Genomic DNA, 12,628 nt, shown 5'->3' with positions numbered 1-12,628 from the left:
ATTACCGTAGTCTTTCCTCGTAGCTCATACCTCTCAGCTCGGGTAATAGTCTAATGGCAAACCTTTGAACCTTTTCTAGTTTAGTCTTATGCTTGACTAGATATGGACTCCATGCTGGAGCCGCATACTCTAGGATTGGTCTGACATATGTGGTATACAAAGTTCTTTATGATTCCTTACACAAGTTTATAAATGCCGTTCTTATGTTGGCCCACCTGGCATATGCCGCTGATGTTATCCTCTTGATATGGGCTGCAAGGAAGAGGTCTGGCGTGATATTAACCTCCAAGTATTTTTCTCTCTCTGACTTTTGAAGAATTTCATCTCGCAAATGATACCTAGTATCTGGTCTCCTGCTCCCTACCCCTATCTTCATTACATTTCATTTGCCTTGGTTAAACTCTAACAACCATTTGTTCGACCATTCTTTCCGTTTGTGTCGGTCTTATTGTAGCCTTAAGCAGTCCTCCTCTGTCTTAATCCTTCTCATAATTTTGACATCGTCTGCAAACATTGAGATAAACTAGTCTGTACCCTCATGGAGATCATTTACTTATATCAGAAACAAGACGCGACCCGGTACAGAGCCCTGCGGTACTCCACTGGTGACTTCACTCCAATCTGAGGTCTCGGCCCCTCACTGTAACACTCTGCTACCTATTGCTTAGGTACTCCCTTATCCACTGGAGCGCCCTACCAGTTACTCCTGCCTGTTTCTCCAGCTTATGCATCAGCTTTTTAAGGGTTACTGTGTCAAAGGTTTTCCTATAGTCCAAAAAAATGCAGTCCGCTCATCCTTCTCTTTCTTGCTTAATCTTTGTCACCTGATCGTAGAAGTCTATTAAGCCAGTAAGGCAAGATTTACCCTCCCATACCCATGTTGATGGGTTGTTACGAATAGTGACATTCATGTGTGTGTGTGTGTGTGTGTGTGTGTGTGTGTGTGTGTGTGTGTGTGTGTGAGTGTGTGTGTGTGTGTGTGTGTGTGTGTGTGTGTGTGTGTGTGTGTGTGTGTGTGTGTGTGTGTGTGTGTGTGTGTGCGTGCGTGTGTGTGTGTGTCCCAGCTATTCCCGGTGAGTGGATCCCTCCATTCGGTTATTTAAAGCAATGACTCCTGCCCTTTTTCTCTGTCATGCCTAGTTTTAAAGCTACGAATGGTTTTTGCTTGGACCACATTGTGATCCTTTAGTTCATTCCATTTCCCCACTACTCTCACGCTAAAAGAAAACTTTCTAACATCTCTTTGACTCATCTGAGTTTCCATCGTCTTTTTCCATTCTCTCACTCTCCCTAAGTATTTTGTATACTGCTATTATAATTCCCCGCTCCCGCCTTTTTTCTAGCATCGTCAGGTTAAGTTCCTTCAGTCAACGGCCATACCACGTTGGGAACACCGCTTCTCGTCCGATCAGCGAAGTTAAGCAACGTTGGGTTTTGTTAGTACTTGGATGGGTGACCGCCTGGGAACACCAAATGCTGTTGGCAATAATGTTTGAGGAGCCGGTCGGCCGAGCGGACAGCACACTGGACTTGTGATCTTGTGGTCCTGGGTTCGATCCCAGGCGCCGGCGAGAAACAATGAGCAGAGTTTCCTTCACCCTATGCCCCTGTTATCTAGCAGTAAAATAGGTACCTGGGTGTTAGTCAGCTGTCACGGGCTGCTTCCTGGGGGTGGAGGCCTGGTCGAGGACCGGGCCGCGGGGACATTAAAGCCCCGAAATCCTCTCAAGATAACCTCAAGATTACCTCAAGTCGCTCTTCATATTCCATCCCATGCAACCCCCTGGACTAGCCTCGTCCCAAATTCTTTAACCATTTCCAGTTTCCTTATGTGTTCTTTTAGGTAGGGGCTTCTATGATGGGCTGCATTCTCTAATGACTGGTCTCACGTAGGCAGTGTAAAGAGCCCTGGATGCCTTCTTATTTAGTTTTCTGAATGACGTTTTAACTTTAACTAGCATACAGTACGCTGCTGTCGTTATCCAATTCATATGTCCCTAAGGAGTTAGATTTGGTGTTACGTACTCTCTCAGGTCCCTTTCTCGAATCGTCACTGGAAGATAGTTTCCCTTCATTGTATACTGAGTCTTTGGTCTCCTGTCACCTAGTCCCATACCCATAACTTTACACTTGCTTCGGGTTGAACTCTATTTGCCATTTCTCTGACCATCTCTGCAGCTTGTTCAAGTCCTCTTTGGAGTATCCTACAATCCTCATCTGTCACAACTCGTCTCATTAATTTCGCGTTATCCGCTAACATCGACATATAGGACTCGACTCCTGTAGACATGTCGTTCACGAATATTAGAAATAGAACACATCCAGCCCCGATCCTTGAGGTACTCCACTCCTTAAGGTTCGCCAGTCTGACTTTTCGCCCCTGATTGTTTCTCTCTGGCTCCTGCCTGTTAAGTAATTATTTACGCATGGAAGGGCTTTTCCGCTTACTCCCGCCTGCCTCTGAAGTTTGAAGAGCAGTCTCATGTGTGGTACCGTGTCAAATACTTTTTGTCAGACCAGAAATACGAATTCTGCCCATCCTTCCCTGACCTGCCTTATTCTAGTTACTTTATCCCTTCTCGAACCCATGTTGGTGTTTGTTTACATACCTAATGTTCTCTAGGTGTGTAACCAGTGTTAACCTGATCATTCTTTCTAGCACTTTACAGGGGATGCTTGTCAGTGATACTGATCTGTAGTTAAGTGCCTCTTCCCTATCTCCTTTTTTGAAAATTGGTGCCACATTTTCCCTCTTCCAGCAACTTGGCAACTCTCCCTTCACTAGTGACTAATTATAGATTCTTGCTAGAGGCACACTGAGGGCCTGCATGACATCTTGTTTTTTTTTTTTTTGTTTTTTGAGATATATACAAGAGTTGTTACATTCTTGTACAGCCACTAGTACGCGTAACGTTTCGGGCAAGTCCTTAATCCTATGGTCCCTGGAATACGATCCCCTGCCGCAAAGAATCGTTTTTTCATCCAAGTACACATTTTACTGTTGCGTTAAACAGAGGCTACAGTTAAGGAATTACGCCCAGTAAATCCTCCCCGGCCAGGATACGAACCCATGACATAGCGCTCGCGGAACGCCAGGCGAGTGTCTTACCACAACACCACGGAGACTGCATACCTAGTTATCTTAGTAGTTATCTAGTAGTTTTAGTTATCTCGGTGATACATTGTCTGATCCAACTGCTTTAGTTACATCCAGTGTTGTTAGCCGTTGTATTAGAGCCTCTGCTGTCACTTCTATATCCATTAGTGTCACATAATTCCCCAGCACAGCACAGGAAACTTCATCTTCCTTTTTACCTTCGTTATTCATCACTGTGAATACAGCGTATTACGACCGGTATGTGATTCCTGCCAGACAGTTGTCTGGACCCCAGCACCAGAACACCTCCACCCAGCCCGAGAGCCCCAGGCAGGTGGCGGCTGCAAGACCTGCCGGGTCCTTGTTACGTCTAGGTAACCGCCTGTTACTCCGCCGGCTCATCGTTCCAAGCTTCAGTGACTAAGGGTGTGACATCACCATCAGATGTATAACCCATGACTTCGGTCACCTCCGCAGTCTCTCTCATCAGGTGCTCAGGGAATTAACACAAGAGTCTCCGCACAGCGCTTGTCTCCCGCTTCTTTGTGTGCAGGTTTGAAGTGTTTTATTTAAATACGTTCGGTGTCACCCTTATGTATTTGTCTGATTACTATTTCTCATGTGTGGTAGCCAAGTATGTCACATGAGGGGTGTTGTATATTTTTCATATATTATTTGTTCATTTTTATATTAGAGTAAATAGTCATAATTTTTTTACTTGACTTTTCCTTCACTCCTGTACATTTTTCACACTGCAAAGGTCAAATGCGGCATTTTTGTTGTTGTTAATGTGAAGTGCGTGCCAGGCTCCACCTGCTCAGTATAGCCGCACTACTGTGTCATGTCACAGCTAGTCTCTCGTCTTGGGTCATCTCCCTATTCTAACAATAGGAGCTGCTTCAGGTTTGGTTCGTACTAAATGTCTCCATGGAAACAGGCGTTCAGTACCTCGCAGGATTTCCGCGTCGTTTTCTGTATATGCCCCTTTCGTTTTCCTTAGTCTTGAACCTTGGGTGTTCACCAATATTTTTGTTCTTATATGACTATGTAGTAATTTTGGTTTATTTTTCACTTTTATTGCAAGATAGTTTTCATAATTCCATGCCGATACTCTCCTTTTATTAATGTATTCATTCCTAGCTCTGTTGAATCTAATCCTATTATCCTCTCTCCTTTATCCACAGTATTTTCTCCACTCCCTCCTGCTTCTCATTTTTGCTTGCTGACACTATGTATTGAACCATGGGTTTATATTTTCCCTCCAACCTTTTTATTTTACTGTTGGTATAAAACTGTCTTCGGCCTCCTTGCATTTTCACTTGACTAGATCCATCATATCTTGCACAGTTTTTCCTCTTAGTTCTTATTTCCCACTGCACTTCTTCCAGATATTCTCTTATCCTCCAGTAATTCCCTTTCATGTAGTCTACTCTACTTTCCCAGACCTCTTGTCCCGTGGTCACAGTTTTAAGCTCGATCATGTAGTTAAAGACCAGGACACAATGGTCACTGGTTCCTAGTGGTATTTCACGTTCATTATTCGTAATGCATTCCTCATTCTGGGTGAAAATCGGGTCTAATAGGCTTGGTGTATCCCCTCTTCTTTCCCTTGTGTCATCCTTCTCATGTTGTGTTAGGAAATTCCTGTCTATATCTTCCATTAATTTTTCTCCCCACGTTTATTGGTCATGGTGATTTCTTGATTCCCAATCGATCTCTCCATGATTAAAGTTCCCCATGACCAGCAGTTTTGCTTTCATTCTGTAAGTTGTTGTTGCTGCCCTCTGCTGTTCATCTATACATGTCTTGTTGTTATCATCATATTCCTGCCTGGGTCATCTACTGTTTGGTGAGGGATTGTAGATTATCAAGATCACAATCCTCTTCCCATCACCAGTCAGAATCCCAAGTATGGAGGTTTTGTTCCCATTAGTCCCCAGATACTCTAGTTCCTCAAATTTCTATTTCTGCTTTATGAGGAGTGCCACTTCCCCTCCCTGTCTCTGTGTCATTTCTTTCCTTTTCAATTGGTATGCCTCTGGGAAGATTGAATCCGAGATCATATCATTTATTTTAGTTTCCACCATTGCAATTATGTCAGGATCTCCTTCACTAAGCCTTTCTTTTATTTCCTCTGCTTTATTAGACACACTGTGAATGTGTACTTACCTAGTTAGGCTTACAGGGGTTGAGCTCTGGCTCTTTGGTCCCGCCTCTCAACCATCAATCAACTGATGTACAGGTTCCTGAGCCTTCTGGACTCTATCATATCTACACTTGGAACTATGTATGGAGTCAGCCTCCACCACATTTTTTTTTTTTTTTTTTTTTTTTTTTTTGAGATATATACAAGAGTTGTTACATTCTTGTACAGCCACTAGTACGCGTAGCGTTTCGGGCAAGTCCTTAATCCTATGGTCCCTGGAATACGATCCCCTGCCGCGAAGAATCGTTTTTTCATCCAAGTACACATTTTACTGTTGCGTTAAACAGAGGCTACAGTTAAGGAATTGCGCCCAGTAAATCCTCCCCGGCCAGGATACGAACCCATGACATAGCGCTCGCGGAACGCCAGGCGAGTGTCACTTCTTAATCACTTCTTAATGCATTCCATTTGTCTACTACTCTGACTTTGAAAAAATCCTTTCTAACGTCCCAATGGTTCATTTGGGCCCTCAATTTCCACCTGTGTACCTTAGTGCGTGTGCTCCTTGTGTTAAATAGCCTTTCTTTATCTACCCTATCAATTCCTCCGAGAATCTTGTATGTGGTGATCATGTCCCCCTAACTCTTCTGTTTCCCAGTGACGTGAGGTTTTATTCCCGTAGTCTCTCCTCGTAGCTCATACTCCTCAGTTCGGGTACTAGTCTACCTTGGTTACCTTGAGGTTACCTTGAGGGGCTTCCGGGGCTTAGCGTCACCGCGGCCCGGTCGTCGACCAGGCTTCCTGGTTGCTGGACTGATCAACCAGGCAGTTGGACGCGGCAGCTCGCAGCCTGACGTATGAGTCACAGCCTGGTTGATCAGGTATCCTTTGGAGGTGTTTGTCAAGTTCTCTCTTGAACACTGTGAGGGGTCTGCCAGTTATGCCCCTTTTGTGTAGTGGAAGCGTGTTCTCGGGCAGTCTCGGGCCTCTGATGTTGATAGAGTTCTCTCTCAGAGTACCTGTTGCACCTCGTCTTTTCAACGGGGGTATTCTGCACATCCAGCCATGCTTTCTGGTCTCATGTGATGTTATTTCTGTGTGCAGGTTTGGGACCAGCCCCTCAATTATTTTCCACGTATAGATTATTATGTACCTCTCCCGCCTGCGCTCAAGGGAATACAGATTTAGGCTCTTTAGTCGGTCCCAGTAGTTTAGATGTTTTACTGAGTGGATTCTAGCAGTAAAGGATCTCTGCACGCTCTCCAGGTCCGCAATTTCTCCAGCTTTGAAAGGGGCTGTCATTGAGCAGCAGTACTCCACTCTGGAGAACACAAGCGTTTTGAAAAGTATCATCATCGGTATAGCAACTCTAGTGTGAAAAGTTCTTGTTATCCAACCTGTCATTTTTCTTGCAGTTGTGATGCCTACTTTATTGTGTTCTTTATATGTAAGGTCTTCCGACATGAGTATACCCAGATCCTTTACATTGCCTTTTCGTTCTATGTTATTATTTGCCTGAGTTTTGTAATTGGTTTCCGTTTATATATTTAAATTTTTTCCGTTGCGCATGAGCTGGAACTTATCTTCGTTAAACACCATATTATTTTCTGTTGCCCATAGAAAGACCTGATCTACATCTGATTGGAGGTTCGCCGTGTCCTCTATGTTGCCTACTCTCATGAAGATCCTAGTGTCATCTGCCAAGGATGATACAGTGCTATAGGTTGTGTTTTTGTCTATGTCCGATATGAAGATGAGAAAAAGTTCTGGAGCAAGCACTGTACCCTGGGGGACGGTGCTTTGGTGGTAAACCTTTGAACATTTTCCAGCTTAGTCTTATGATTGACTAGATATGGTCTCTATGTTGGAGCCTCATACTCCAGGATTGGTCGGACATGTGTGGTATACAAAGTTCTGAATGGTTCCTTACACAAGTTTCTAAAGGCCGTTCTTATGTTGGTCAATCGGTTATATGCCGCTGATATTATCCTGTTAATATGAGCTTCAGGGGATAGGTCTGGGATGATATCAACCCCCAGATGTTTCTTTCTCTTTGACTCTTGAAGATTTCTTCTTCCAAGTGATACCTTGTGTCTGGTCTCCTGCTTCCTACACCTATTTTCATTACATTACATTTGCTCAGATTAAACTCTTATAACCACTTGTCCAAGCTATGTGTGTGAGTGTGTGTGGGTGCGTGTTTACTATTTGTGCCTGCAGAATTTAGCTATTAGCTCTTAGGCGACGCCATTCTAACCTATTCTATTCTAGACGACGCCTTTCTAATCTATTTTTTTCATTTAATATGTCTACTACATATAGGTCTATATAACACACGCACACACACACACAATAGGAAGCAGAGAGTTACAGTGAGGAGTGAGACCTCAGATTGGCGTGAAGTCACCAGTGGAGTCCCACAGGGCTCTGTACTCGGACCTATCCTGTTTCTGAAATACGTAAATGATCTCCCAGAAGGTATAGACTCATTCCTCTCAATGTTAGCTAACGACGCAAAAATTATGAGAATGATTAGGACAGATGAGGACAGCTTGAGGCTTCAACAAGACCTGGACAAGCTGCAGGAATGGTCGAACAAATGGTTGTTAGAGTTTAACCCATGCAAATGTAATGTATTGAAGATAGGGGTAGGAAGCAGGAGACCAGATGCAAGATATCATTTGGGAGATGAAATACTTCAGGAGTCAGAGAGAGAGAAAGACCTGGGGGTTGATATCACGCCAGACCTGTCCCCTGAAGCTCATATCAAGAGGATAACATCAGCGGCATATGCCAGGTTGGCTAACATAAGAACGGCCTTTAGAAACTTGTGTAAGGAATTTTTCAGAACATTATATACCACATATGTCAGACCAATCCTGGAGTATGCGGCTCCAGCATGGAGTCCATATCTAGTCAAGCTTAAGACTAAACTGGAAAATGTTCAAAGGTTTGCCAACAGACTAGTACCCGAGCTGAGAGGTATGAGCTACGAGGAGAGACTACGGGAATTAAACCTCACTTCGTTGGAAGACAGAAGAATTAGGGGGGACATGATCACCACATTCAAGATTCTCAAGGGAATCGACAGGGTAGATAAAGACGGGTTATTAAACACAAGGGACACACGACTAGGGGACACAGGTGGAAACTGAGTACCCAAATGAGCCCACAGAGATATTAGAAAGGATTTTTTAGTGTCAGAGTGGTTGACAAATGGAATGCATTAGGAGGTGATGTGGTGGAGGCTGACTCCATACACAGTTTCAAGTGTATATATGATAGAGCCCAATAGGCTCAGGAACCTGTACACCTGTTGATTGACGGTTGAGAGGCGGGACCAAAGAGCTAGAGCTCAACCCCCGCAAGCACAATTAGGTGAGTACACACACACACACACAAACACACACACACACACACACACACACACACACACACAGCATGGAGTCCATATCTAGTCAAGGATAAGACTAAACTGGAAAAGGTTTAAAGGTTTGCCACCAGACTAGTACCCGAGCTGAGAGGTATGAGCTACGAGGAGAGACTACGGGAATTAAACCTCACTTCGCTGGAAGACAGAAGAGTTAGGGGGGACATGATCACCACATTCAAGATTCTGAAGGGGATTGATAGGGTAGATAAAGACAGTCTATTTAACACAAGGGGAACACGCACAAGGGGACACAGGTGGAAACTGAGTGCCCAAATGAGCCACAGAGATATTAGAAAGAACTTTTTTAGTGTCAGAGTGGTTGACAAATGGAATGCATTAGGAAGTGATGTGGTGGAGGCTGACTCCATACACAGTTTCAAGTGTAGATATGACAGAGCCCGATAGGCTCATGAATCTGTACACCTGTTGATTGACGGTTGAGAGGCGGGACCAAAGAGCCAGAGCTCAACCCCCGCAAACACAACTAGGTGAGTACAACTAGGTGAGTACACACACACACACACACACACACACACACAAACACACACACACACACACACACACACACACACACACACACACACACACACACATACACACACACACACACACACACACACACACATACACATACACACACACACACACACACACACACACACACACACACACTACTCACACTAGGAAGTGATATGATGAAAGAAGTAGTAGGCATCCATCAGTCTCAGGAGACTATGGAGTTGCGCTCTGGTTGTCGGTCTGGAGAGGCCTCACCAGAGCGCAAAGCCATACACATACAAAGACTCCATACACATTTTCAAGAGTAGATATGATACAGCCCAATAGGTTCAGGAACCTGTTCACCTGTTGATTGACGGATGAGTAGCGGGACCAGAGCCAAAGCTCTACCCCGCCGCTAGCACAACTAGGTGACTACTGCCCTGGAAACACAAACCGAAACTGTCTCTATTTTCCGCTTGTTACAACTTGTAATAAAGTTGTTACATCTTGGCTTAACGTATTTATGACGTATTAGAACGTTGTTACAACTTGCTATATCGGTTGTTATAACTGGTTAGGAGGTGTTAAAACTTGTTCGAACGTTGTATCAACGTCGTAGTTTCGGTATGTGTTTGGCGGGTAGGTGCGTGCACACAGATATTCCCAGGAAGCAATCCGGAGCAGCTGTCTACGGACAGGTACCTATTTACCGCTAGGTGAACGGCAACTTATTTTTGTCAACAAAATTGGACCAGCAGTTTATCCATTAAAACACTGGCGTTCCAAATATTATAAGTTTGTTCGCTTGTCTCCGATGTTCAGGGTTCTGATGTTGAGAAGCCCAAGCTAAACGGATAAAGACTAGACACAAGTCTTCTCGTCCCTTGTACACAAACCTCATAAATGATGTGGTAGAGTGAGGGAGAGTGAGGCTTACCAGGAGAGCGGTACATACTCAACATTGGAGCGCGCCTGTGCTTCCCATATAGCATCTGCGACCCTAACTCTCAAAAATATATGAAATGATCACTAGGCCTGTGTGATTGGTGGCTGCATTGCTCACAAGGTTAAGCACGAGTCTCTTCTAGGTCATTTAAGAGTTAAACGTCATTCAGAAAATTTTTAACTACATCGCTGAATACAAAGCTGTTGCAACTTATTTGTTTACGTTACACATGCAATACCATCCAGTCTTTTTAATCATCCCCTTTCTCTTCTCAGGAGAAAATATGACCAGTCATCGTTTAATAGACATTGCTGCAAGTAGCGATTAATGATCGTTGAAGTAGGCAGTGTTGCATTATTTCTGTTTTTAAAGATTAAATCACAGTTATCAGGTGTAGTAGGTCATTGATATGGACATTCAACAACTATGGGTCAAGCAAACTACCCTGCCGTATGGTGGCACCAATTGTCTTTCATATTCTTTTCCACTAACGGACTCCTAAACTTCGGTACTAAAAGTAGTTGGTTTTTAGCTGTAAATTGGGGTCTGATATGGCAGCCCATATCAGACGGGCTGATATGGCGGGGCATGCAGCCCCGCTACGAGGTCACTCGCATACATGACCAGAGGCACCTGTAAGGACCAGGTCATCAGCACAGCTAATCCTAGACTCATCCAGTAATTGTTAACTGATCTAGAGATCGAGATCAGTGAACGATGTCTATATATCTGAAGATATTTAGCGAAAGATCTGCTGAGGAACGAACATATCTTAAACCTCATTGTTTATTACATAGTAACCGATGATGGTAAAAAAACGTTTTCGTTAGCCATGAAATTAGTGTTTGAAGTAAATAAAAGAAGTCATACAAGTCTGTAGTTGTGGATCACTGAACTGCTCTTTCTTTTGTATACTGGAACTAAATCTACTCTCTTCTATAGCTTGGCAGAGCTGGTAGAGGCGTGTGAGAGGCGCAGCAAGCAGGTCTGAGTGTTGAGGCTGGTGCTCATGGATCAAGCTGTTGAGGCTGGTGCTCATGGATCAAGCTGTTGAGGCTGGTGCTCTGGATCAAGCTGTTGAGGCTGGTGCTCTGGATCAAGTGTTGAGGCTGGTGCTCATGGATCAAGCTGTTGAGGCTGGTGCTCTGGATCAAGCTGTTGAGGCTGGTGCTCTGGATCAAGCTGTTGAGGCTGGTGCTCTGGATCAAGTGTTGAGGCTGGTGCTCATGGATCAAGCTGTTGAGGCTGGTGCTCTGGATCAAGCTGTTGAGGCTGGTGCTCTGGATCAAGCTGTTGAGGCTGGTGCTCTGGATCAAGCTGTTGAGGCTGGTGCTCATGGATCAAGCTGTTGAGGCTGGTGCTCATGGATCAAGCTGTTGAGGCTGGTGCTCATGGATCAAGCTGTTGAGGCTGGTGCTCTGGATCAAGCTGTTGAGGCTGGTGCTCATGGATCAAGCTGTTGAGGCTGGTGCTCATGGATCAAGCTGTTGAGGCTGGTGCTCATGGATCAAGCTGTTGAGGCTGGTGCTCTGGATCAAGCTGTTGAGGCTGGTGCTCTGGATCAAGCTGTTGAGGCTGGTGCTCATGGATCAAGTGTTGAGGCTGGTGCTCATGGATCAAGTGTTGAGGCTGGTGCTCATGGATCAAGCTGTTGAGGCTGGTGCTCATGGATCAAGCTGTTGAGGCTGGTGCTCATGGATCAAGCTGTTGAGGCTGGTGCTCATGGATCAAGTGTTGAGGCTGGTGCTCATGGATCAAGCTGTTGAGGCTGGTGCTCATGGATCAAGCTGTTGAGGCTGGTGCTCATGGATCAAGCTGTTGAGGCTGGTGCTCATGGATCATGTGTTGAGGCTGGTGCTCATGGATCAATGTGTTGAGGCTGGTGCTCATGGATCAAGCTGTTGAGGCTGGTGCTCATGGATCAAGTGTTGAGGCTGGTGCTCATGGATCAAGCTGTTGAGGCTGGTGCTCATGGATCAAGCTGTTGAGGCTGGTGCTCATGGATCAAGCTGTTGAGGCTGGTGCTCATGGATCAAGCTGTTGAGGCTGGTGCTCATGGATCAAGTGTTGAGGCTGGTGCTCATGGATCAAGCTGTTGAGGCTGGTGCTCATGGATCATGCTGTTGAGGCTGGTGCTCTGGATCAAGCTGTTGAGGCTGGTGCTCTGGATCAGGGGGCCCTGCTTCTAAGCAGCAAAGATGTTTACCAGTTGTCAGACATTTTCCTAATTCCCAGGTGCAAGTTTCATCTTCCTGGTTAATATGTGGAAAAAGAGTGCCCAGGGGAAGATCCATGCTGGTCCTTAACCAGAGACCATCTGACATTGAAGACATTTCTTTCTGATGTAGAGTTTACTTGTGTTTCTCGTTCAGATGCGCAGATATCATATTTTGTAATTCATTTAATCTGACGACAAACATATCGATGAATGCTTTTTTTATGAGGATAAAAAGTGCCTTTTATAACTCCAAGAAGATTATTGTTTTCAATTCCCACACGGCAATG

At 44.7% G+C, this 12,628-nt stretch overlaps 2 protein-coding genes and 1 non-coding gene across 3 annotated transcripts in view; 1 reads left to right on the top strand and 2 right to left on the bottom strand.

The window, feature by feature from the left end:
• Positions 1-12,628, bottom strand: part of LOC138372578 (uncharacterized) — a 323,726-nt gene that overhangs the window by 65,811 nt on the left and 245,287 nt on the right. The window lies entirely within an intron of this gene.
• LOC123760564 (5S ribosomal RNA) lies at positions 1,367-1,485 on the top strand. Its single transcript, XR_006773161.2, has one exon. It is a non-coding gene; the product is annotated as a 5S ribosomal RNA (ribosomal RNA).
• Positions 12,232-12,628, bottom strand: part of LOC138372576 (trichohyalin-like) — a 6,860-nt gene continuing 6,463 nt past the window's right edge. Inside the window, exon 3 of the mRNA XM_069338057.1 lies at positions 12,232-12,462. Coding sequence (XP_069194158.1) covers positions 12,232-12,462 — 231 coding nt within the window. The remainder of the gene's footprint in view (positions 12,463-12,628) is intronic.

Source organism: Procambarus clarkii, chromosome 39, assembly GCF_040958095.1.
Source record: "Procambarus clarkii isolate CNS0578487 chromosome 39, FALCON_Pclarkii_2.0, whole genome shotgun sequence".
Classification (NCBI taxonomy): Eukaryota; Metazoa; Arthropoda; class Malacostraca; order Decapoda; family Cambaridae; genus Procambarus; species Procambarus clarkii.
Note: the sequence above shows the minus strand (reverse complement) of the source record. Positions and strands in the feature narration are given on the sequence as shown.